The sequence below is a fragment of the Sphaeramia orbicularis genome, chromosome 20 (genome assembly GCF_902148855.1).
Source record: "Sphaeramia orbicularis chromosome 20, fSphaOr1.1, whole genome shotgun sequence".
Taxonomy (NCBI): Eukaryota; Metazoa; Chordata; class Actinopteri; order Kurtiformes; family Apogonidae; genus Sphaeramia; species Sphaeramia orbicularis.
The window spans coordinates 24,232,058-24,259,531 of NC_043976.1; the positions used below are offsets into that span (position 1 = coordinate 24,232,058).

Here is a 27,474-nt window from a genome sequence, read left to right on the forward strand (position 1 = left end):
TGTCATACAGTTACTGCTCTAATACTAATTTAAGCTGCTATAAATGAGCATGTTCATTAAAGTAAGGGAGAAAAATAAGTTCATCAGTTGTCATTATGTTCATGCATCTAAATTATGTGAGATTTGGGGTGTGAGCTGCCTGAGTTTGGCATGTTTACAACTTCTGTCAAACGGGTTTTGCTAACGCGCAGGGTGTGCCTCCCCACAGTTCCATTTTTACATGTGAATTTCACAACTATCTAACGTGCACAAACCTGACACCTTTTCAATTTCGGATTTGTCCATGATACACACGAACACAAATTCACAACAGGCAGAACCATATGTGGGTCTGTACATGCACACCGTGGTGCACACTCTCCCTTTTTCCATGTTGTTCAAACACACACTAAGCATGTCTCAGTGTAATCCCTTTACAGCAGTTTGCTCAGTTCCTCTTATCTTGACACAGTGAATTCCCACTGCCTACCAGTGTATCTACCTCTTTAGTCTACTAAGCGAAACATTCCCGTACTTTCAAACAAACACAGCATGTACTAAAAAATCTATACTTCCAGATGTGAAGGGCATTCTAAAAATAAGCTTTGTGTCAGTCCAATTTATTAAACTACACATGACAATAGACTGTAACATCTGGGTCCGATCAAGCGAAAGTGAACATCAACATAAAAAGGTAAATTTGCACAAATCATTTATCAATTGGGCTCATTTTTTAGCTAAAGATCTGTATTTTATGGAACTGTTATCCTTTTTAAAATACCACTTGTACAAAGAAAGTCACAACCGATTCCATAGATTGTACTTTTTACACCATAGCCATAGCTCGAGTTTGACGCTAAAAATTATGTCTGAATCATTTGAAAATGTATTCAGTCTGTTGATTATATAGATGATTGTTAAGTTTCGAGTATTAGATTTTCATTATTTTGTGAATATTATTGATATTTATGAGTTTGAACATTTGTGAGTTGCTTAAAAGGCCCTGTCCACATGTTACCACAAAAATACCAATTTTTAATTTTCAAGTTACTTATAATTCAGATATTTGAGTGACAATTTCAGAAAGTAATGATCTCTTGATACATTTTGGGTGATGCAAACAATGGGAAAGAGTCTTCCACATGTTACCACATTCTCATGTCAACGGAGACTTTTCAATATTTTACTCCAAAATTAATTTTCAGCATAGTTGAATATAAAATCTAAAAGGTTTTGTCCTACTTGATATCAATATCTGTTGAGAACCACATGTTTTGAATGTTTGCGTAAAGCTTAAAAAATTGATGTCCTTTTCAAGTCCATGTGTTACTGAGCAGTAATTTGACATTTTTCACCAAAAAATTGTATCCCCCCATATTTTGTTATACATAATGTTACAGTGCTTATAAATACCTACTCAAATATGTATAATACATTCATATAAGTTACTCTGCTTACACGACAGAGACTGTTGAACATGAAATGTGTCCATGTGTTACCGTTTGATCAGACCCATCTGCACTGATGGAGTGTATCACTCATTATTCAAGCATTTCCCATGAAAAAAATAGGAATATACATCCTCCAAAAGATCTAAATACAAGCTGTTGGTTTGATTTTTGTTTGTTTATACCCTAATAGCAGCATCAGAGTGAAACACAAATACAATTAACTAAACAGGCAAAAGATTTTTAGGTCACTTTTGGGGCAATTTTGACTCTTGAAGACAGCCACTCAATATCTGACATTAAAAGCAAAGAAACATTCACATCAATTATCTGTTTCCCTGTTGCATATAATAGCTTGTCATCATATACAAACACAAAAATGGACACAAAGAAAGGCACTTACACATGAAGAGGAACTATTTAGCTGTGTTGAATTACAAACTTTTAGTTAAACAAAAGAAACGCAGATGGAGACAGAACCAGGGGGTCTTTGAGAATGCTTTGACAGTTTAGAGCTTTGGTATTTATTATCTGTGAAATCTGCAGCAGAATCCATTAAGAGAGATGCTTAAACCTGTCACCGAGACCCCCAGAGACATCACCATCACTACTGGCTATGGCTACTGTGGGGAATTGGCTGGATACGAGAGCCTGGGAGACTTATTCTATCAGTGCAAAGTACAGCAGGACCCTGTGAGGGCCATAATAGATGTAAAGGTCTCTCTCTCTCTGCTGCCTCTGCTTCTGTATCTCCCCCTGTCTCTTTGCCATCCTTGCGGTCTGTTAGTTGTCCTCCCTTTCTGCAGTCTTGCCACTCTCTCCTCACACAAACTCGTTCACTGCTCCTCTCCCAGTTTGCCTGCATGTCATCATTACTCCTTTTCCTTTGATCCATCTCTGAGGGGCTGAATCTCAGTCTGGAGCGTATGCAGAGAAGAGATAGAGATGCATATGGCTGTGTGTGTGTGTGAGGACTGAGATCAGAGGGAGAGGTGAGGAAAAAAGTACGATTACTAAAAGGAGGAGGAGGAGGAGAAGAATGAAACTGGTGAGAGAGACTGGGCGGATGAGCAGCCAGACAAGGAGGAGGCGTAAATCGTAGAGAAAGGAGGAGCAAGACGCAAGATGGGAGTCATTTGCAGGCCTTCCTCATTTCCCTTCACCTCCCCTCCTGCACTATGCACACTCACAAATTGCTCTCACTATAATCTCAAAAACTCCATATTTTCAATGTCGCTGGCCAAAGTCAAATCCTCATCCTTCACTTCCTCCTCCCTGCATTAACCAACCCGCAATCCCTAATTCTTCTTGCCTCCTTGCTTTCTCCCTTTATCTCCCTCTCTGTTTATCTCATCCCTCCCTCTTTCTCTGTCTCCTCACACACACAAATAGACACTTTTTCTCCCTCCCACCCTCCCCTTCTCTCTTAGCTGGGTCCTTGAAGACCTCTCTAAGCCGGGAGGAAGGAAAAGTATTTTTCTGCCTCATCAGCTTGCTAAGCCCGGTGTGGAGAAAGCACAGCTAAAGGGCCCTCTACCACTGATGCTAACGGCTAATGCTAATGCGCCCTTTGCAAAGCATGAAGGCCAGTGGGCTCAAGCTAAAGGCTAACGATAATCATGCTTTACAGGATGAAAGCCTTTTGGCTAACAGCTATTTAGCTGTTAGCTTAAGACTGATCGACTGGTAAATGTTGATGCTTCTGGCTAATGTCTAAATCATAACTCATTAAAATTCATATGCTTATGTTCTTATTGTCCTTTATTATAGTACAGGTATTTGCATACAGAAATGATATATGTTGCCTGTCCGAAAAAAAAAAAAAAAGGTTTCACCTCCCATCAAACTCTTGGAACTGAAGTGGTTGACCCCCATGGGAAAATTGCATTATTGTTAAAGGCAAAAGACAAGTACTATTTTGATCCCCTCTGAATGATGCCATCATTTACGCATTTAACTGTTTAATACAAAACTACATGTTTCTTCATCATCTTTATCACAACAAAGAACTTTCTTGGCTTGTAGAATTATCTTTTAGTGTGTATATGTGACACAGTTACAGTGGGATCAGAGAATGATTTCTTTCCATTGACGACATTTATATATACTTTAAAATTTTTTTTTTTTTTTTTTTTTTTAGCAAAGTTAGGTCCCATTGGGATACAGCGTAAGGGATGCCATTGTTGGGGAGTTACTGTAGTAAGTTATTTAGCCCTAACTGATGCAGGGAGGTTTAAACAGACATGAATTTGCTAGGGAACATAAGAGTTGGACTGTGTTCTGATGCAAAAAGTTCATGTGGTCTGATGAGTCCAGATTGACCCTGTTCTAAAGTGATGGGAGTGTCATTGTGAAAAACTAGGCAGATGACGACATTACCCATCATGCCTAGTGCCTACAAAACATGGCTGTGGGGGCAGTGTGTTGATAGTTAGATAGCCTGTGAAGTCTAGTTCACCAATGTAATCCATCCAAACAATGACATCATCTCACTACCTGAATGAAAAGGTGATGACAAAGGTATATTCACCTCTTTTAATAGTTTTATTGGAAATGAACACAGCAGTTAAGAAAACCAAAGAGACACATGTACACACATGTAATCACTGCATTTGCTGCACTCTACTCACCGGAACGATTATTTGGAGACGTCCTAACAGGGGAGACAGAGGGAGTTCGTGAGGAGGAGTAGGGCCTCTGTCTGTCTCTTTCTATCGTTGAGGCAGATCCCACGAAGTGATACTGAGAGTAACCATCCTGAAATACACACATAAAAAAGACACAGTAACATACAGGTCACATTAAACATCCATATACTGCTGCAAAGTTTCCTTAGTTTTCTTACAAGAGTAGAACAAGGTCTACAGTTCCAACGTCTCCAATGGGTGGAACAAAGCACAGCAGCAACTTTTTCCGTATGAATGACGAATGAAAAAGTTACAGCCACAAAGCACCAAATATCAGTCAATCAGCAGAGGTCACATTGACTGAGAACTGAAAAAAGTCTGTCCTTGCTAGTCTGCAAAATCAGTATTGTAAACTTCTCCGACAGTTTGAAAGAATAGACTGAAAAGGGAAAAAAATATCAGATGTCTTGAGTTATCCAACACGCAGAAGGCAAGTTAAAAATTTACTCGGGATGGAAAAAGACGTTTATTAGAAGCACATACAGACAACCGCACAACACACGCTTGCATCAAGCCCAAGCTTAGTGAATATGCCGCTGTCCTTGTAGAAAAATTAATATAACTAACAACTCCACAAGCATAATTACTGCAAAGCCAATGACTTTGTATCTGTATTAGTTTAGCAGTGATTGGAGCAAAGCCCTTTTCATAAAAATGGATTATGAGAGTCAACAACAATCACAAAGCTGGAACCAAATTCAATTTAGCATTAAGATAATTGGGTACCTCTGAAAGCAAAGCACAAGCAGATGATAGATGATAATGGAGACATACTGCATCATAGCTTCTTTACTGTCTAGGGGCGTTGGTTCAGCTGTGGGAAAATGGCTGAACTGCCATGACTGAAAGTACATGGGAGAGTTGAATCACTTTAGTACAGTTAGACTGGAGAAGAGGAGGAGGATGAAGAGAGGAGGAGGTGCAGGGGAGGAGAATGGGATGACTGAGAGATGCAGGAGATGAGGCAGAAACAAAGGAGGAGGGCCAGAAAGGGTAGGAGCTGAGAACGACAAAAGATGACAGAAAGTAATGAGAGCAAGGAGGAGGACAGAGATGGAGGGAGCCAAGTGACAGGGAAGAAACGATAGAAGGAGGAGAGGAGAAGTAACGAGCGGGAGATGTACAGACCTAGGGAGACAGCAGGAGAGACTGAGTGAAGTGGGATGGAGTGAGCACAGTCCCATGTCCTCCCCTGACTCCTATTTCCTGGCACAGCACTGACGACTAATAGAAACCTGGCTCCTCTGACACACAGCGGTTCAAAGGTAGCTCGCTTCCACACTCTGCCATCCCTCCCAGTCCCTCTCTCCTTCTTCTCCACTTCTACTATTTATCCACTACTCCTTCACTCACCTTGTTTCACATTCTCTTGCTCCCTCCCTCCCCACCCAACTCATCTCATTATATCCGGTATAACCTCCTTATGGTACACTGGAATTGCACCCTGTCAAACTGTCATGCTGCACAAATGAACACAGACACTAAATATTGAATGATGAATGTATTTCACAGAGTGATATATGCAGTGCACTGTCTATTGATGTGCCTCCTAAATAGGGTCCTGGAATAGCCCACAGGAGTTTGTAAGGGCCCCCCAAAGCAAAATGAGGAATAGTCACCTTTTTACAAGAATTTAATTGGGAATGATCATAATATGGGATGATGTGACACTGAAAACATATGGAATACAAAGTGCCATAGTTTCACAAGTTTCACTCTTCGCTTTATTATCACTCTTAATTTTATCCTGACATATGTGGTGTCTTTGAAAACTCTAGGACTTTCACTAACTGGACTGCTGACCTTTCACTTCTGTGCAAAGGTAGTGGTAGGGATGAAAATCTACCCAATTAAACACCATTTTTAGATCAACTATACTGGCTGATTATTTTGTTGGAGCAGCTGGCAATTATTTCCCATTGCCAATACGGAAAAAAATGCAGATACAGTATATCTGAAAATTTTTGTACTTTCTCAAGAAACAAATACATTCTTATTGGCCAATGAATACTGTTTGTAAGTGCTCTAAAACTTCGTATCTCCTTATTGTTCTATTCCTTTTCCTTCTCCTTCTCCTCCTCTGTCTTCTCATTATTATATGTAGTAGTAGCACTCACAAAGTTTAGTTTTTAGAGTACCTGAACAGCTGTGCTTAATACATTTTTTAATACAAAGAGCAGATAAACTCATTGTAGATTTACTTGTGCAAACAGATGATGCAGATATAAAGAATTATCTTGGTTTTATCTGAAGCGTATGTTTATTTTATTGTTTTATGTATGGTTTTAATTCTCTTACCTTCTGTGTTTTATTATTTTTTTTTTAATTTTTTGTTTTCCTTTGTAAAGCACTTTGTACTTTGTTTGAAAAGTGCTCTAGAAATAAAGACAGCATTATCACTGTAAATAGTATTATTAAATTAAATTCAGCATTTTTTTTTCTTCTTATGGTTAAAGTGTTGGATTTTAACAGCTGCAACAATGACAACAAACCGCCAGAACAAAACACAATATATACCAGCCACACTATGCCCCTCTGTCAAAGCAATAAAAGATCCACTATCTAAAAGATTACAGATTAAGCATACATCTACAAAGTCCTGTAATTCAGTCAAACACCATATCATGCAATGCTAGAAAAAGTAAGATTTATTGGATTTAGTTTATTTGATTAATCCTGCCACTAAATTTCAGAAAAAGTGTGCAACAGTTTTTATGTAACTGCTGACAAACTAATGAAGTCATGGCCTCCGTGACAGAGATAAAGGACTACAAAGACGTTCTTTTTGTATGTGCATGGTATAAATTCACTTTTTGTCACTTTTTTGTATCTGAAGTCCTGTGTTATCCCTTATTAAACTGTATACTGTAAGATGATAATATATCCTGACACTTACTGCCACATTGTCTTCATCCACACTAAACGGTCCTTCAGATTTTCACCTATTCTCCTCCGTGTACTGGATTTTCCTTCTGTCCACCCACCCCCTCTCTCACACACAGTCTCTAACACTTCTCTAGCCCCTATACTGTAAAACCGAGAAGGAAAAAAAAAAGTGGGTTGCCAGGCAACCATTCTGCCTGTTGCTCTCACCATCACTGGATGGTTTGTTGAAGGTCGAGGGACTGCAAGGTAAAAAGCGATTACTGCCCCAACAAATGAGGTGTACAGTATGTGTGTGTCTGCTGGCACTCATGCCAGACAGCAATTATGGCAAAAATTGTAAAAGGTTACACATGATGAGTGGTGGGTCCCCTCTGGGCTTGTGCGACCACTGAACATTGTCATATTTTCAGCCCCTCAATTCTTTTTTCTCTCTCTCATTTCACACTCACATTTTCTGATTTAAAGTTGCAATGGTTCACTCTTAACATGATCCATCTATGCTTACAGGAATAATGTGCCTCTGACCTTTGCATTCTTTATTTGGGCGACTTGTGGTTGTGGTGATTTAGAAAGTGACCTTTATCCTGCTGCTTCATCTATTGTAAATGGTCCATGATACTGTAGGGGTCTGTCGCAGCTCTTACCTTTGTACTTATCTGGAATAACCACAAAGGCAGAGAGAGTTAAGACTCAACACATTTTAGACAGACGTATTAACACACCTCTATCTCGTCTCTCTGTATCTCTCAGTCAAAAACAGGTGAACATCAGAGAGAAATGAGGCAAAACACAGAAGCAGCTTCAGAAGCCTCGGGTTGGTTTGATGTCTTCTGAAGTTTTTCAAACGTTCGTCTCCTTCTTGCAATTTTTTTTTTCACATCCACTCTGTGTGGCAGTGGGTAGTTTTAGCCTCCTCTTGAAAAAGAGCAGCTCACCATTTCATAATTTACATGCTTTGTAAAAAAAAAAGAAAAAAAAAAAGAAAAAAAAAAAGAAAAGCTGCTGTTTGAGCTGCTCAAATGTAAGAAGTAATGTTAATAGCTGACTCGGACTTAAACTGCTTGATGATTTTAAAGGAAAACTTAAATATTTGCCACTGGAGTATATTATACATTCAATGGAGTGACCGACTATTTACAAGCTTTTCCAGTAAAAGATTTGTTGCGTCACATTTTTGGCTTTAATGTACTGACTTATTAACAGGAACATCTTGAATATGAATTGTGAAATGACCCTCCAACAGACAGGACTATGACCAGTAATTCCGTGACCTCACATGTACACATCACATACAAGTTACTGACTCAGTCCTATCACACAAACACACCAACATGCTGAATTACACATCCTTGGAACATATTGTAAATCTGTCACACTTATGACAAACTCAGTGTATCTTTGACCCTGAACCCCATCTGTCATATACACGTGTGTGTCTGTGATTTGTGAACATCTGTGACGTGTGCATGTGTGATTGTGTGTGCATGTTTGTGTGTGTGAAAAAGAGTCTGATTAAGTGTCCGAGCCAGATCATTTATCAAGAAATGTGGCAGAACAGAGCAACAGAAATTACACACTGAACTGGGTTATGACAAAGTATAATCGTGTGAATATACAGTATGAAATTTAGAGTTCAGCTTGTGTGTGTTCGCATGAGGGAGTGCATAAATATGTGTGTGTGTGTGTCGTAAAGGAGAATTTGGCTGCTGGACCTGTTAAGAATAGTTTCCTTTTTTTTAGTAGTATAGTTTACACATTTTAAAAGTCTTATATGTAGAGGTGATATTCCAAACTCTCAACAATAGGAGGGAGTTGCATAGGAGAACACACTTACCAGAACAAATACTATATATCCACAGACTCTATCAGTCATTAAACAAAGTATAAAGCTCATTATTTATACACATCTATGTCACGATATCATCAAGTTTTCTTCTTCAAACTGAAACTCATATCAGTTATTTTGACAGAACTGTGTCTTATTATCTTCATGTGCTGCATCAGCTGATAGTTTGCATAATAGCTCTGTTGGTTTAGCTCTGTTTTTACAGAGCTTAAGATGCACTAAATATGTTTGGAATCGTCCAAACAAGGTCAGAACTCTCACAGTTTAGACTGAACCCATCAACAAATGATGAACTTAGCAAAGATAATAACATCATATAACTTTATACCATTTACTAAAACACATCTGTGTAGAAGAAATTGTGTTTTTCAGCATCAATCTGCATTTTTTTTTAACCCATAAAGACCCAATTCTGCTTTTGTGGCAGTTTCCAAATGAATTTTTCTCCCTATTTAACCTTTCTTAAGCAATTTATCACCATTTATTATAATATTATCTTCTATATTTTGCATATTTCACTGTACATTATGTTTTATCCTATATTTAAATTCCCATATTTAAGTTAGATCTTCATGAAAACTCAGACTAAATTCAAAGGTCATTATATCAAAACAGAAAACTGAAGAAAAAATATATCTTTTTCAGCAAACATATCATTAACTAAACATAAAACATCCATCTCCATCCACTATCATTGATCCAACTCCATGGGTTTTACTGGTGAATCAGTGTTGTAGAAGATGATGGTATTTCTACATTCACTGTGGAGCCTCTGAACATCCAAATAGGTCATATCTGATGACCATGAAAAAATGAAAAAGTGCATTTCACACCAATTATTTGCATGTATTCGTAGGATTAATAAATCAACAGGTATTTAATATTTTAGATCAGTAGACGGTTTAGATCGCCGCTGGAGGTTTGGGTCTTTATGGGTTAATTTAGTGCTGTGTCCAGTGGTTAAAACAACAACAGTGGAGTAGCTTTTATCACTTTGACTCTAAAAGTTAATCGCTAGTGGTTTTCATCGCATGTCATCACTTTCTAATACTCTAATTGAAGGTTTTTTGTTTTTTTTTATATTTGAGTAGAAATAGTACACATAGCTTCTTTAAGTTATTGTTTTCTATAGAAATCCTTCTGATTTACAGCGGTGCCATATGCCATCATACCACATCACAAAGAACTACACACACGCGCGCGCGCACGCACACACACACACACACACACACACACACACACACACACATATAGAATGAGGGCACATCCTGTCAAAAATCCAAATAAACTTAGATAAAAGTAGAGTTTTATTGCACTCTAGAGACTCTTATGCATGATTCATCCTAAAGCCAGAGCTAGTGTTGCTACAAACAGATTTTGGCTTTGGTTTATTAATGACTGCAGCATCACTGATCTTTCAAGTCATCTCAGATGCTATTTCCATACAGACTTACTGTTTATTTATGGGATCTCAACTTTTACTGTGTTGAAAAACTACTGGGCTGCCCAGTTTGGCCCCCAGTTCAATTGCAATTCTCTTCCCTTTCTCAGCATACACTGCTCCCATGCCATTGCTGCTGCAGGAAGTGATTAACTATAGTTACTGGAGTTTGACAAAAATACACAGATTCAGTCATGCACACACTTGCACACGTGTACCCACGCCCATAACTTCTGCACAGTTTCAAAATGTTCTCATTACTCAAGACTTCAAAGCAAACAACTCTTTGCCAACACAGCTCAAACTGACTCATTATTGACCCTACACTCTATTTCACTTTCCCAGAACTACACACACACACACACACACACACACACACACACACACACACACACACACACCTACACACACACACACACATACACACACACACACACACACACACACACACACACACACACACACACACACACACACAGCCCAGGCATGCTTACTCTAAAACTGCAAAACTTTTCTCCTAATTTACCTGAATTTTTTATTTCCTTTCTACATGTAACTACCTCTTTCTCCCCCTCTCCTTTCGTCTTTCACCACTTTTAGTTTCTTCCCCCTTGCACTTGCTCACAAACATTGCAGAGACATGCGACTTCACTCTGTCTAAATTGTATGCTAATCCATGTTTGGATTGGAGGCTAACAGGATTTTTTCTGAATCTAACACCCATGACCTAATATGTCACGCAGGAATACTAGCAGTAAAGTCACTTATTTCGAGCTCTGGACTCAGGTGATAAAGCCAACGTGTGGATCCTCTAATGCAACAATTTCCACAGTTATAAAATAAGTCTGCTTTGTCACTAACTTGGCTGTGTTCATGCAATTTAGGAAGTAAATTGTCAGGTTTAAGTTCTCTTTGCTATAAAAAGTAATATTTAGAGTGACAGCGTACCTCAATGCAACACCTTAAGTAATCAAACTGTCAAAAGTGTCAAAAGAAGTATTTGTTGCAGTAATTCAGATGTTACACATAATAGAGGTTGATAAGATTTCACCTGCTTTACAAGATGTCGATCACTTCAAGATTATGATGAACTACATGTGGATAAAACATGAAATGTTACAACAGCACAGACTGCAGATGATATCTTATTTCAATATAAGGATGATGGATGGACTTTAATGCGATGGTGGAATGAAAAAGCCTTGTTTTTCCGTGGCTTTTTTTCCGTTTTCCTTTTGAATTAATGTTTACATCATATTGGATCAAATGAGACGATACAAAACTCGTTTTGTTGTTTCAAAATATGTGGCCATCAATCTTAAGGAGGATGTTTACTTCCTTTAATATCTTGCTTTATAGAATCACAGCCTGGCAAAAAAAAAGGATGTTGAGGCAACGATAGCTTTATTTGAATAAATACATAAAATAATATATATGAATAAATAAATAATCCAAAAAGAACGAAACTTTACCAGGCCTGGATGAGGGTAAAGCCAATATCCTTCATGTCTGATCATTGGAGTGTTATGCCATCCAGTCGAGTGTAATGCTATCCAGTGGCAATGATTAGAGAAGTGTGAAGCAGATGAGGCTCCAAGGGGCCACATGGGGATACTTTTCAGCAGAGTAATACCAGGGATGAGAGGATGACGAATGAAGAGACGGACAGAGTCAGGATGAGGCGAGGACACATTGATGCTAAGGGGCGGCCTGTCCCGAAGTGACTGTGGCAATAATCAGAGGACTTGCAGACAGAAGAGGAGCTGACAACTATATCTGCATTTGGGTAAATCCTATGTAAAGTACTGTAGATGCTGATGTGAATACTTTTTGCTTCAGGTAGGACAAAACTCCATTAGATGTCTCTCCAAAGCTTATGAATTCCACTCCCTTCGCATATTGTATGGTCTATTACTTTGACGAAAAACAGAAAACTCTTGTTGTTTCAGGATTCATTTGATGTTTGACAGCATCTTTGAAAAGTGAAGTTTAGGCACTTGAAATTCAAATCGGAGGAATGCCACAGAGTTTATCGTCTGACAAAATCGCAAAGGATGAAATGACTTGTTGACGTGGATCATGTTGCAGCAGTCACTCTTTCCTGATGTTATGCTAATTGATTTTCAAAAGAGACATTAAACGCTAAATATTGACATGGCTGAAAACAATATGAAAAAAAAAAAAAAAAAGGCTCAAAGACACTTAATTTGATGGTACAATGCAATTAAATGCCAAATGAACACAAAGCACAAATGAATATAAATTTTTGTGTGTTTTTCCCCCTATGTAAAGATGAATCAAAGACACATTCATAGCCAAGGATGCTCAATATTCTATATATTCTGCTCAAACTTGTTGATTTTACCTCTAAAGTTTCAGCTCGCTAAATAGCAGATAACCTTGGCGGCAGATATTCACTCACCAACACTCATTACTGACAAGTGAAAGGAACAGAACATCTGTCATTATTTTTAATCAAGTTGCTATGTGGGAATGTGTGTCATATGAAAAGAAACAAAGAAGCTGAAGGTGAGGAAGTGGGTTGTTTTTAATCTTTGTGAGAGTGTATGAGAGCGATAAAAGAATGTGTACTCCAATCGTCACTTCTCTTGACTTTTCTCACTTTTTGCCCATCTTTGTCATTTCTCATGAGCCCCAAGTTAGTTACTGTTTTAATGAGCTACATTTTTTACACCGTTCAGCATTCATGATGGACTAAATTACCGTTAGCACTGATGTAAGCCCGTGTGTGCTCGAGTGTCGGCGAGTGTGTAAAGAATAATAAAAAGAAAAATGCAATAGGCTGGAGACTAACATAAAGTTATTGATCCTCCTGCCTCTGTAAACACAGTTGCTCAGCTGTGATGGTGCCCAGTAGAAACCCATTATTCTTTTGTTTGGAGGTGCTTATGGCTGACCTCAAGGCGAAAGCACATACACAAACACACTCACAAAAATAAAAAAACACATATATACTGCACTCAGAACAGCATAAATCATCTGGGCGAGTACTCCTCAAATCATTATCTGGTGTATTAATATAAAGATCCTGCTCAGTCATTTAAGTCACTGCATTCCCTTACTTTCAAATGTCTTCTATAAATGCAACTGGACATCTGAACAGACAAGTTTGTGCTTTAAAATTAACCAAATTTAAGGTGGATGAGGGTAGTAAATGATAAATTAACAGATTTTTTTTTTAAAGAACACACTAGCATTAATAGCAGTATATGTTATGCTACAAAGACATCTGTCAGCCACATTGTGTGAAAAATACTCAGAACTACAAGGAGCAAGATTCCTGAGCATGAAAAGGTATGGTGCTTTGCTTAAGAATATTCATTCAGGTGCATTATCATTTATTTTATTTACATGTGTGTGATGGTGTGCTTCAGTAATATTTTTTCTTTACTAATATCGCTATTACTATCATTACATTATAAAACTTTAAGTAATCTGCCTCCAGCATTATCTCTAATACATTAAAATCAAAGGAGTAGTCAAACTCAACAACACACTGCGAGACGAATGGAATAAGTGCATGGTTTACTCCACGTCTTACCTTCTTGTAGAGGGAGCGCAGGTCTCTGTATTGCCACATACTGCTGAGGACCTGAGAGGCTGCCTTTACCACTTTGGCTGAGTGTCTGCAGAGACAGATAGAGGGAGGAAGAGTGAGTTATTTCTCCTGGACCCATTCCTTCGAATAATATTGCAAAGTTATTATGTCCCCTGTCTTTACCAGCCGCTCAATATGTGTTCAGGCCAGTGGCACTAGTGCTGGCTTTAAAAGTAAGAGGGCCATTGCTCTTTTCAGCTTAGACCTTCCTTATGCAAAAACTGAGAGTTTCCAGAGGAGTGTAAAATGACCCTCTCTGCCATGCTAATGGTCCCATTCCTGCCACTTAACTGAAAAATGACTCTAGTAGGAGTCAGTTCATAAGCCCTGCCCTTCTTACAGCTAGAGAGTAAAGCAGAGCGGATGCTCATTTTCAGTTTTAACACCAAAATTAACAGAATCCTTTGGGTTTATTTTTCTCAGTACAGAGAGTTTGGCAAGATTAACCGCTTGCTATCAACAATAAATCATTGCACTAACAAGCATGAATCATACTTACACATGAATCTCCAGTATATGGCAAGCTAATCTCCACAGTTACATGAGGCTAACAGTACACGTAGTAAATGTTGACCTCTTTTGGACCTCAGATGGTGTTAAAAGACACTACCATTAAATGAGCTTGATACTTGAGAGTTGATTGCTCTTTGCTTTTTACAGCTGGAATAGATTTCGTGACCGGTGACAAACTACTGGCAATTCAGAAAGATAAAGCTAGATTTCAATTACATGTCTGGTTATGAATGGCCAGAATGTCTCTTACAATTTCAAGTGTCTTTTTCTAATCGCATTCACATGTTTAAATTTCTGCTTTTTTAATACATTGGGCTGTGTTTGTTTTGCAATAGTCATTTTCTCATTTCCAAAGCCTGTAGTTGTGTAAATGTAGCACTGCAGACAAAGTGCATTTATTCTTAGTCAACCTAGTCTGAGAAAATGAAGATGTGTGGGCTATTAGCAGCTAACTACAGTCACAGTGAAATTTGCACTTATGGAGGTTTCTTCAAGCACCTCATCTCTCTCTGTAATGGTGCCCTTGAGCACTGTTCCCTAAATAGACTCAAGACTCTCTCTATAACAATAAATCAAGATTTGACCTCCGTCTGATAACACCCGGTGTCATGGCAACCCCTGACCTGCTGGTTGCCATAGCAGCTAACCAGAACACCCTGCTTGGTCTCCCATGGCGACGCTGAATTTTATTCATGATGCATCTTCCTTGTTGTTCTCCAACGGTCTTTTGTGGATGAATGATCACGGAGAAAGCAGACACAGGCCTGAATGACGGATGTGTGGCCACATTCAGGGACTGGCCACTGTTTGTTGAATGAAATTTATGACTCAATATAATAAAGACAATATACTAAGAATTTCCCCCATCTTAGTTTTACATTTTAAGATCTTATATAGGGCTTGTTGTCCTTGAGGATAAAACAAACTCTGCAAATCATTAGGGAGCTTTTTCATTCAGCTGTCTTTATTATTTTGGTGACTGAACATTATTTTCTCCTAACAACAGTGGCTGTACAGCGTTCCATTAAACATACTATTTTCTTCACAGTTAGGATTTCTTTGTCAAAAATAATGCTTGTTTTATAAAAGAATACATTGTCTTCATCTTTTCCTATCTGAAAACTAAGTTGAGTTGAGAGAATTTTATTTATATAACACAAAATCACAAGTCGCATATTTGCCTCCAGGGGTTTTACAATCTGTACAGCATAAGACAGACTCCATCCTTAGATCTGTGGTTCGAATAAGGACAAACTCCTCTTTAATGGGAGAGAAATGGGAAAAACTTCAGGAAGTGCAACAGGATTTACCCTTGTTTATTTGGAAGAATTTGAATCACCTGTCATCATTGCGATCTAGCGTCAACTGACAGCAGGTAAACTTGTTGCAAGTAAACAAAAACACATATATTTCTGTTCTTTACACTATAAGATTAGATTCCAAATAGCGGCTTTGAAAATCTCTGTTGACCCAGTCTGAGTTGTATGTTTCAATTCCCCTGACACAAACCATGTTAAGAACATGGTCACTGTAACTGTGCTACATTTTTGACAAAAGAATCTACCAAAATACATAATTTTGATGGAGAAATGGATTTCTGAAAGGTTTATTTCTTTCACATAAAATGCAATGTGAAAAATTCAGAAGCAGAGTCTGAGCCTGCTCTGTTTATATTCTGTCTAGTGGTAAGGAAGGAAGGTATATTTTTCACTGTCAAGGCCCCCAGCAGTATGTTATCTCCAAATACCCATCATCCACCACTAGTTCCCAACCCCCCATCTAGGTTACTACAGAGCCTAATGATATGCTGACTTACAGGCAATGTTGTAGTAGAAGGAGACTTTTGAGCTCAAACGTAGCCCAGATTAAGACTTTTATCTCAAATTTAATGAAATAATCAGTTTAAAGTAGTTACTATGACATCACATTCACCCTCCATTCGAGCTATATCTGATTAGCAAATAAAGTCTAATGGAAAATCCTGAATAACCAATCAAACAAATATGACTAACACTTTTACATGCTCTGCTTCAGGAATAAAGGGGACACAACTCTATAACTACAAGGTCACTTGCTCTCTGCCGAGTATCCATTCAAGTAATTCTCAGCAACATCTTTTTTCCAGTTTGATGAAATTCAAGACTCTCTAAAGGGTCTGAATGGTTGCCCATAATGCAAAGCGTGTCACACTGACCTTTGGAGAGGTCTTGACAATAACGGACAACACCTAGAATTTTTATGATGAAACAGAAACATTTTACCAAAGTAGTAAGTGCTTATATAAAAAAAAAAGAAAAGGCTTAAATCTCACTCACTTGTCCCCTTTGCTGCGGGCGATGCCGATAAGTTTTTCGATGCCACCAGCATCGCGTAGTGCTTTGGCATTCTCCATGTTCTTGGTGATGACTTCATGCAGTGCACAGCAGATGGCAGTTACAGTATCATCTGACATGGTCTTGCTGGGAGGACCTGTGGTCCCGGACGTTGCACTGCTGGTGGCGTTATTGTTGCTGCTACTACTGCCTGGTAACCGATGGATCAAATCTCTCATGGCATATTTACCTGGTGGGCACAGGGAAAGCAAAAACAATAAATTGGTCAAATTTGTCAACACATTTGTGCAGCATTTTACTGGAAAAACGCATTTTGAAAATGGCACTCAGATGGATTTTTATACATAGTGGACGACCTCTAAAATGTATGATTACTAAGGTAACGTTGTAATTCTATGATGGTGATGATTCATAAACAAAAGCAAAAGGACACTTTCATAACACAGGTATGTATTGAGAATACAGTGCTTCACAGATACAGTACAAAGAACAATCTTGGTAATACATTTGAAAGGAGCTCCAAGGCCTTTATGTAATAAAAATAACCCTGCCTATGTGCTACTTTTAAAGTAAGAAGTCTGGTACAGCTAGTGAGTGGTTTGGATAACTCCATAAAGCTTTAGTTTGAGAGGGCGCGCTGCAAATCCTCTGACACACACATACACACACCAACGCAGACATGCTGAGAATCCAATAAAAAGGACGACTTGTGGTATTTCAGTGAAAAGGCTGACATATGAAGAAAATGAAAAAGAATTGACATTCAAAGAATGGGTTGTTGGGGAGATCGAAGCAACAGAGAGGAGGAGTAATTAGGAGTGGTAGGAGATGCTGTCAGATAGGAAGCCCATAAACTCAGAGGGTGAAACAGATGGAAGTGATAACATTTGGTGTTTAAGGCAAAGCGCTGTATAGATTTTTAGGTGGGCTGCAGGGCAAGTTGGTCACCATACAGCAGGTGTTACTAAGTTACTATAAACAGATAAATAATAAGACATATTTCACCATTGTCTTAAAAAAGTTCAATTTAGGTAAGACAAAAGTAACAGGCACAGGAGGAGTAGAATATAGATTCATTGAAATACAGCGAATTTCTCTGATCCATAACCTCTATTCAGCTCTAAAGACAGGTCTCTACAGCGAGGTCTCTCATGAAAGTTTCATTCTACAAACTTTGCAAACCAAATATCTTTCATTGTGTACAATTTCGTGTTTCATTTTGTGTCTCAAAATCAACTGTGAAGACTTACTGTTAGGGGGTCAATGAAGATGAAGTCAGAACAAACAGGTGATGAGTGGGAGACAGCAAGGGAATTGACAACATGAGAGGAACGAGGAGTGAATGTGCTGACAGGAGGAGATGCATCAAACATGAGCAGTAGTCAAGAGGTAAGGGAAGCCTTGACCATCAATTTGGATGCAGGGGTGATTGTTGAATAATGAACCATGACTGGCCTGTATTTGTAATACTGACGAGCTGCTCCTCAGACAGTCTAAGTCACTGAAATGTGAGTAATTGTTAACAAAATCCACTCAACAGAAGCACCAGCTGTCTTACTCCCTAAACACTAAAAAGCACACTCAGTCAACTGAGCATCTGCATGACAATGAATCACTCAACTCTCTCTGTCATATGTGTTGGTGAGACTGACAAAACATGCCTTTAACAGTGAGTGCATGCTAGTTTGTGTGTGAAATACTAAAGAGCTTCTCCCTAGGCAGTCAAAAGTCTTCTAGATTTCACAAATGCAAGTACTGGATCAGAAAGTAAATAAAAAACTGAGAGTGTTTAATCTAGTGTCACATGAGTTTCAAGTGGACCATTACATCCTCTCTAGCAGTACAGAAAACCAACACCAAAATACCCAATTTCACATAAATGCAAAAAGGCTTTTGAATTGTGTTTATTTTTTGCACCAGTTGTGGAATAATGTTTCTAAAAAGCTAATTTTCTAAACAGCAATAGTACAAAACCACTGAATACTCTTCTAGCTGCAGTTCTGCATCAGAAGTCTCATCTTCACTTGTACATTCATTCAGAAATAAATGTTATGTATTCTGAGGAAACCTTCTAACCTTGCTTTTTTCTTGTCTCCATTATTTCTATCGTTCACCTTTTTCTTGCCCTTTTACAGTAACTTCCCCACTTCTGTATGATTCTGTGTTCATCCTGTACCACTTCATCACTGTAATATTCAGAGTCCTTGCAGCCTGGTGGCAAATCCCTCACTCATATTACCTCTAATAAGTTTAAGAGATGTGGGAAAGACAGCAAAGCCATACACAGAGCAGGGAAATCGAAGGACACTATCCACCTTCATGAAGCAAACACACATCCACACAAACATCATTATACCAACAAATATTGTTGTCATACATTTTTGAGGTAACTAAAACGACGCAGGTTTCAACACACATATGAATGATCACACACACGCACACACACACGCACACACACACACACACACACACACACACACACACACACACACACACACACACATATCCATATTAGAGTATGCAAACTCTAATATGGATGGAGTGGTGAGCTAATTGGCCAAGTGTTATCTCAGGCTTGCAGACTGTACAGAGGTTAAGCATTCATTGTCTTTAGGCTGTGAGAAAAAAAATTTAGGCTCCATCTTTAGACAGACTTGAATCAGACTGACTAATTTCCTGACTGATTTACTGGCTGATGGCTGACTGATAATTTTACTGAAGACTTGCTTCATTTAATGATCCAACTAATTTCTGAATGAGTGACTGAATTATTTACTGACTGACTGCATGACTAGATTACTGACTGGCTCATTTACTGACTGACTGCCAGATAATTTACTGCGTGAATGACTGACAATTTATTGATTGACTGAATGTCTGATTGAGTGAGTGACTAATTTATCAAGTGAGTGGCTGTAGGAAATCCAGCAATAACAATAGGAGGGTGTAGAATTTAGCACATAAGACACTGAGAACTATAAGAGCTACTGCATATCCTTGTATGTCTCTGTCAGGATAGGAAAAGACAAGAGAGATACTTTATTAATCCTTAGATGAAACCATCCCCAAGCATTTTGTGCTTACAGGCAGATGCTCTGATAAACTGCTGTCGGCATATCCCTAAAATATGCTAAAATGTGTGTGCATGCATCAGTCATTGAAACATTATCACATTCATCCTCGAAGAAGGTGAGAGGCCATGACCAAGACGATGACGACGCCAGAGGAAAAGATGAATAACTAGCTTGTTTTATACAAAGTAGTAAGAACAGGGAGAATAACTGAAGGACAGAGAAATTAATGAAAAAGAGACAACATTTAAGCTGCATAGGCATTAGTGTACGAGATAAATACCATGTGAAATGCCTTCATGGTTGGAGAATCGAGCTGAAAGGCCCAGTAATTTCCAACTATTTTAATAACACACCCGGTTGGCAGAAGTTGCAGCCTCCTGATAATCAAGGAATGCTAATAAGCATGACAGAACGAGAAACACTGCATCTCTGCAACACACACCTACAGCCATGCGTGCACACCTCCCTGAACATACACATTACTCATTATCCAGCGTTCTGTTTGTTTGCTTCAGTTTTTGTCTCATTTGTTCTGTTTTCAGGATATTTCCTCTGTGTTATTCTCTTTTCGTGCCCCTTGAGATTTTCCTCCCATCAGCAGCGCAGTGGTGTCACTTTTCCATCTCTTGTGGTTTTCACTACTGTACAGTCTCACGGTATTTTGTCACGGAGCACGCAGATACCGTAGTCATCAATTGAAAACAAACTGCAATAAACTGAAGTAAATTTAAGCAGCACTGTGCACAGGAATGGCATTAGCTAAATAAAATCTGGCCTCGTTCTTTATCCAGACAGGATGATACCCAGAGCCAGTGAGCGGCGTATTGATGAATTATAGATTTGTATAAATGAGAGGGAGTTGCTGCACTTTCATAACATCAATGCAAAATTCAACACACGTTAAAGCTGAATCTTTTGATGTGCTCATTACCCCAGTCAAGTCATTATGTGTTGAAATTGTAGTGCTAGATATATAGTTTATCTCTTAAAACCATATTGAAGTTTTTTACATGTTGTTGACAAATGACTAATCAGACTGCTCCACAATTTATACAGCTGTGAAAAAAGCCCCAATCACTCCCCATATTAAATGTGACTAAAAGTTAACATTGGTGTCAAAGCTGGGAATTTCATGTTACTCCTATTCCCTTATCCTTAGAGTAATCATTTGGAGGAAAGAAACAGAAGCGAGAGCTGAGAAGCAAATTAGGATTGATTCTTCATGAGTGGGTGGCGACTCCTACTTAAAAGTCCAACAGTGATAGAGATAGCACCTCTACAGTTCTGGAGTGCACACTCTCCTCTCCTCTTACATCTTACATCTCTGTCACTGAAATGTGAGCTACACCTGGAACATGTCCTCAAGGAGAGAAACAAGCCCTCTGCTGATCACTGCACAGTCTAATAAACCTGTATTACACAACTCCTCCAATATAGCCATCTACACCTGGGAGGCAGCTGGTAATGTATTCTTGTGCTGCATTCCCTCATGTGCGGCTAACTCCCGCTGAGCAGGGTGTGCTTCATCAGGGCCATAATGGCTGATTTGATTTAAAGAGATCCAATTACCCTCAACAATGGAGTGATTTGATTGTTTACTGACGGAGAAAGGAGAGTGTTATTGAAGTAAAATTGGAGGTAATTGTCTCAGGGAGATGTGGGGAAAGATGAAACATAGTGATTGGTTGTGGCGTCCGACTATCTGACAATAAAAGACACAGTTATCAGTGACTGGTTTGGGTCCCTAAGGTGGGTGGCTGTGCACGGACTAGTATCAAAAGCCTTTGGTTATGTTATGCTTCCCTTCTAGGTTCTGTGTGTCTGAAATGAATAAACGTGCACAACGCAGCAGAAGCTTAGTGCCTTACATATAAATGATTCAAGGGTTTATGTTGGTGTTTTTGCTAAAGTTATCACAATTAAAACCATAAATAGATTCTTTTTTTCCCACCTGTGTGCAAACTCTGTGCTGAAGTAGTCATTTAAACCTAGTCTGCTGATTTGACACCAGCCAAAACACTATAAAAAATGATCATTACATATTACACAGTTCTATGGCCACTGTTAAAGTATTTAGCATTAACACTGTCCCATAATGTTTAATTAGCAGTGCAAAACACTATTGACAGGGGGCGCCAAATTCAAAGTAAGCTAGTGTTTTGTTTTCTCGTGGAATATGCCTGTATTGAAAAACAAAAAAAGGTAGAATTGTCTGGATGTTCTCTCAAACTAAAGAAGACACTGTGCTGCTAAATTATATCAAGTAAATTCTTGGAAAAATTTTCACATTTCAATATTGACACTCAAGAGGAAGAGATGTGGAGGGATTTTATTGAAACCCAAATCACTTATTTTTGTTTTGCTATAATCCAGATAATAAAGAAAATAAATTCTAATGGCTTAAGGATTATGGACTCATTTGGAAAGCTGCCACTAAGAAATAAAAACATGCACACACAAAGCCTGCACCAATTACCATCATCCTCACATGCGTATAAGGCTTAAAGAGACACAAACGACCTGCAAAGACAACCTGATCCCCATTGCAAAGTTAGGTGTATCCTCCTAAACTTATGAATTAATATGTAAATGAAACAACACAAATAAGTAGAATGCCGAGAAGAATGTAGGCAGATGAAACACAGTAGGTTTAAAAAGGTTAGAAATGGATGTAAATTGGAAAGTGGCACACTGTCACTTTGCCGTTATAAAATATTCTGCCTTTCTGTGTTTGGTGCTTTTCACACCGGTTATATCTCGCCCTATGTGTCTTTCTTTGATGTCTGTGGGTGACAGGTTTACAGCGTAAACTGCAGAGGAGGCAGAGACACAGAGAGAGTGACAGAGGCACAGAAAGATGGAAAGGGAGTAAAGAAGGGGATATTTTTTTCATTGTGAGAAACATGTGGCTCCATATGTGACATGAAAAAATATGACTGGCTGGGGTGATGCATAGATTCACATACTTCACAAAGTCACAAAATACCCTGTATATTTGCACAGAATAAAGTAAAATAATAAATAACACTATCATAATAATGTCAATCATAGCTAAAGTATGGCTGTTAAGCAAAAAATTTGCAAATGATAATGATTTTTGGTTCATTTGTTGTCACCACTATAGTATAAGCTTAATTATACATTAATGACACTCATGCAATTCAACTAATTAGAAAGGAATTCCCTTATTGACATAGAACACGGCAACACATTTGCACATCTGCTTGCTGTTTAGGCTTCAGAAACAGAAATGTGCAGGGCAGTAAATAATAACTTCAATATTCAAATCCTATTATTGACATTTACAAACAAATGACTGATAATAACATGTACCAACAGAGGGGGGGTGCACTGGGTTGTAGAATAATCCTGCCTCTGCATGACTATTACCAACAGTATTCTCCACTATTCCACTATCTAGGTGTTACTGTTTTCAAAGTCAAAGGCAAAAAAACAACCTCCAAGTTGCATCTACATGCTGAAAATGGAAAGTTTTAACAAAGTAACACATTTTGTTAAGTGCTGTTTACTTTCATGGGGATTTAATCATCAGCCCTGCAAATGCAAATGTTCACCAAAATAACTTCTCCCAAAAGCATTGGGCACTGCCACTAATGCGGCTGATTAGTTTAGTATAGATTAGAAACTAGCCAAGTAACCCAGTTTTTTTTGTTTTTTTTTTACTTCTTTTTCAGGATGATACTGGATGGTGCCTTTCTGGACACTAGCTCTAACAAAGTGTTACTGTAGGGTTAGCTATGCAAAATTTGATGCAAAGTGCCTTGAGGTAAACAGTTTTTGGTGCTAATTCTCCAGTAAAGACCCTGTCCACTAGGAGGCTGGGACACTGGTACACCTTTATTTACAAAGCCATACTTGAACTATTGCCCTCCTATATCTGTAGTTTAATAATGAGAAGGAGTGTTGATTCTTATTGTCTGTGATCAAATGATCATTTGTTCCTCTTTGTGCCATTTGCTCGTACAGAGCTGGTAAAAGGGCATTTGTGTACTCTGCTCCTTGCATATGGAATATGTTGCTAAAAGACTGGAAACTGACTGAACTGGTCTGCTTGAATGCTTTTAAATCCAAACTCAAAGTGTTAAAGACTAACTCAATGACTTGCACTTGTTTTTCACAGTTTGACTTGTCCTGTAAATTCTTGTGTGTTGTAACTGTGTGTTGTATTTCATGCTGCCTCTCGGCCAGGACTCCCTTGAAAAAGAGGTTCTTAATCTGAATGAGATCTTTTTTCCTGGTTAAATAAAGGTTAAATAGAATAAAAATAATGAAGCCACTGAACCCTCGCAGATGAAGAGGCACATTGAAGAAGGTAGAACATGGTGTGAAACTAGTGGTAAGACCACCACCATATGACATCTCTGTTAGTTCCATCCAGTAGCTTAAAGGTGATAAACATCTCACTATACATGATAATTATTATATTTGATTGATATAGACATAATAGTTTGGATTTCTATAGTGTTTTTCACAGCATCCAAAGCACTTTACATTATTGATCCATTACTCATTCACTGGTGGTGGTAAGCTACATCTGCTCCAAATGGCCCCTCTGACCATTCATACAGGTCTGATTAACACTGGAGGTAAAGTGGGTGAAGTGTCTTGCCCAAGGACACAACAGTATATGATGAGGCACAGAGCAGGACTCAAACCACCTTTTCTCTGGTTAGTGGACAACCCCCTCTACCTCCTGATCCCACATGTTAAATATTGTATTAATATACATTGATATAGTTTGTATGTGGTATTGTAATAATGGGGTGGGACTAAATAAGTGTTGACTTCTTCCCACTCCTTTTAAGATGTGTAAATAAAACTAAAATTGTATTAAGTATTTCTTTTGTAAAAGAATACATACAACAGAATATATTTCGTTTTAGGTTGTCTTATGTTGTTAATTTGCTTTGCTTTTGGTTTTGTCGCTGGTTGCATTGTGCTTTTCATATGTCCAAAATAAATTCATTCATTCACTTTTGGGGGGTATACACTTTAAACAGTATTGTTTGAGGCCGCAAGTAGGTTTGTTGTTTTATAATGATGTGTTCATTCTCTGTAACGAGACACAACTGTATTTAACATGTCTTGAACTTGAGATTTATAAAACTAATCTTCTAGTGTTTTACATCACGTTTTGTCCCCAGTGTTTCTAATGTTTGGGTTACTTTTGGCATGGGAACAGAGATGACACTTAAAATAGACTGTGTCCTGCAGAAGTCATATCGTTTATATTTTTTGTGAGTTTTTAATGCTCTGCATAATATTCCCCTCCATTTTTCTATATCACCAATGATAATATAATAATACACTATTCTATAATATGCTCATTACCAGCTAAGGGCGGCCTACGACTTCTGCACTACTAATACTGTATGCCCTAAAACTTCAAAAAATCACCTGAACATACCATAGGTAAGCTTCATGAGGGACAGCTGTGAGACCAAAAAAAAAAAAAAAAAAATCTAGTCAGTGCATGACAGCACTTCCCTCCCTCTATATTTCTCTTTATTGTTCTCTTCTTCTATTTCTCTGCCTGTCGTGCTCCCTGTCTGGCACAGTGGAGCAGAGGATGGAGAATGCCAGGGAGAACAAAGTGTGCTGATAAAAGACATGCCAGGCCCTTGCACACAAGAGATTCATCCCAAAGGCGACACAGAAATTTCATAAAGTACCGCTGCAACAGGGACACAGAAGTGTGTAAGTGTGTGTGTCAACTTAGTGTGAGTCAGTGGACATAGCCACACTGTCTCTGCCCCACTAGCCTTTCAAAGTGGTTTATTCTCACCACTGTGAATTCTGTTGACAACAGTAGCAACAAAATATGTAAAAGTCAGTGTGGATGAGAAAAACACAAAATGGACATTCTCGGGTGTTCTCAAAACATTTGGTTTGGCTGGGAACCTGCAACTAGAATAAGTGTGCAATGTAATACTTTTTTTCCTCCTCTTTCCCAGTGCTGTTTTGCAGTGTAATACTATAATACTGTCTGTGTGTGTGAGGATGTGTAAAAATGTATATATCCAAGGCTTGCAGGGGTCAAGATTTTCCACACCTCACACACAGTATCGGATTTGTAATGAACACATGCTCACATATGCACACATTTGGACCAATTAGTGACATCCCTATAGGGCACTATGGTTTCCACAGTAACACTCCCTAGCACTGATGTCATCACTGCGAGACACAAAGAGCGAGAGGCTGTGAGAGAGGGAAGGTGAGGCATTATGAGCTCATGTCTGAAACGACATGGGAAGGAGACAAAGAGGTGGGTGTGGAAATGAGGGAAGGAAGAACACAAAGAAGGGAGCAGAATGGGTCGTGAAAAAAAAAAAAAGGTATGATGTGCATGTTGCAGACAAGAGGGTGGGCTAAACATTGCAAAGTGAAAATGAGGGAAGGAAGGTGGAAGGGGAGTAGTAACCAATATGAGGTGTGATTTGACAAGAGAAGACAAAGATGCAGGAGGGGAAGCAACAAAATGAGGGAGGAAAATGAGAAAAGAAAGGAGAAAATGTGTAAAGTTGAAATGAATATGCTTATAGTTACGCACACGTTACCTTATTTTGTTTTCACTGTCAGGAACAATTAGGAATACTATGTTTTAATGAATTTTTAGCCTGCTTGAAAGTATTTAAAGCACTCCAACATACAATCACTGCTCTGAAGGTTCTTTTACTCCATGTGATGCAAATGACACTGTGGAGTTTATCATGTCGATCACACAGGAGAACATCCACATCGAACTTGGCCGTGCATTGAAACAAGCAGCCTGTGATTCACATGAAAGAGGTGGTCTTGACTCACTTTCAAGTAAACCATGGAGACTTTTGTTTGATGTTAAAGGTCAGTTACTGCAGCCTAAATTCTACAGTAGGCAGCCGTTTACTTGTCAGATTTTATTAATTTCTCTGAATTCTAAAAATCATTTACACATTACATGTATAAAAATAATCACATAACTGTGACAGATAATAATGATTTAGGTTTATAAATTTTTGCACTGCTCATTTGATCCATAAAACTACTTTGTTAAAGCTGCAGTGCTTGACGGTCTTTTAGTGTCACTGGGTAACAAAATCCATAATTACCTTTCAGCATATTGTAATTCAAGTGGCTTGAGAGGATCTATTCGTCTTACATCTATTCCTTCCCTGTGTTTTTGTGTTGTAGAAAATCTACTCTGTAATGCAGGATTCTGGCTAATCACAGGCGTTAACGGCGTGATAGACAGTTGTAATTACCAATGGCTGATCGGGTTCTACTAGACACAACCTTGATGTGATTCGGCTGCTTTACTCTGTGTCTCAAGCTTGGAAAAGTGGCATGAAACATCATCTATATTTATATTTAGGCACCGTCCACATGGAGACAAGTTTAGGAGTACCTGCAAAAGTTTTTCATTTATCATGTGGCCATTTAATCTATGCAAATGAAATCAGACTTTTGGGAGCCAGAAAATGCAACTTTTTGAAAGTGGATCCCAGAGTGAAGAAATCTCAAAACAAGAAAGGCACTCAGAGAGCTCAGACCTTCACCAAGGCAGATCAGTGGGTCCCCGTGGCCCCCCCACACCCGATCACCACCAAAATTTAGTCATTTCTTCCTTGTGCCAGTATCAACATTT

At 38.5% G+C, this 27,474-nt stretch overlaps 1 protein-coding gene across 1 annotated transcript in view; it reads right to left on the reverse strand.

Moving 5' to 3' along the window:
* Positions 1-27,474, reverse strand: part of ctnnd2a (catenin (cadherin-associated protein), delta 2a) — a 327,752-nt gene that overhangs the window by 7,144 nt on the left and 293,134 nt on the right. The window contains exons 20-22 of the mRNA XM_030123463.1: positions 16,735-16,981; positions 13,850-13,934; positions 4,058-4,184 (exon numbers count right to left, since the gene is read on the reverse strand). Coding sequence (XP_029979323.1) covers positions 4,058-4,184; positions 13,850-13,934; positions 16,735-16,981 — 459 coding nt within the window. The remainder of the gene's footprint in view (positions 1-4,057; positions 4,185-13,849; positions 13,935-16,734; positions 16,982-27,474) is intronic.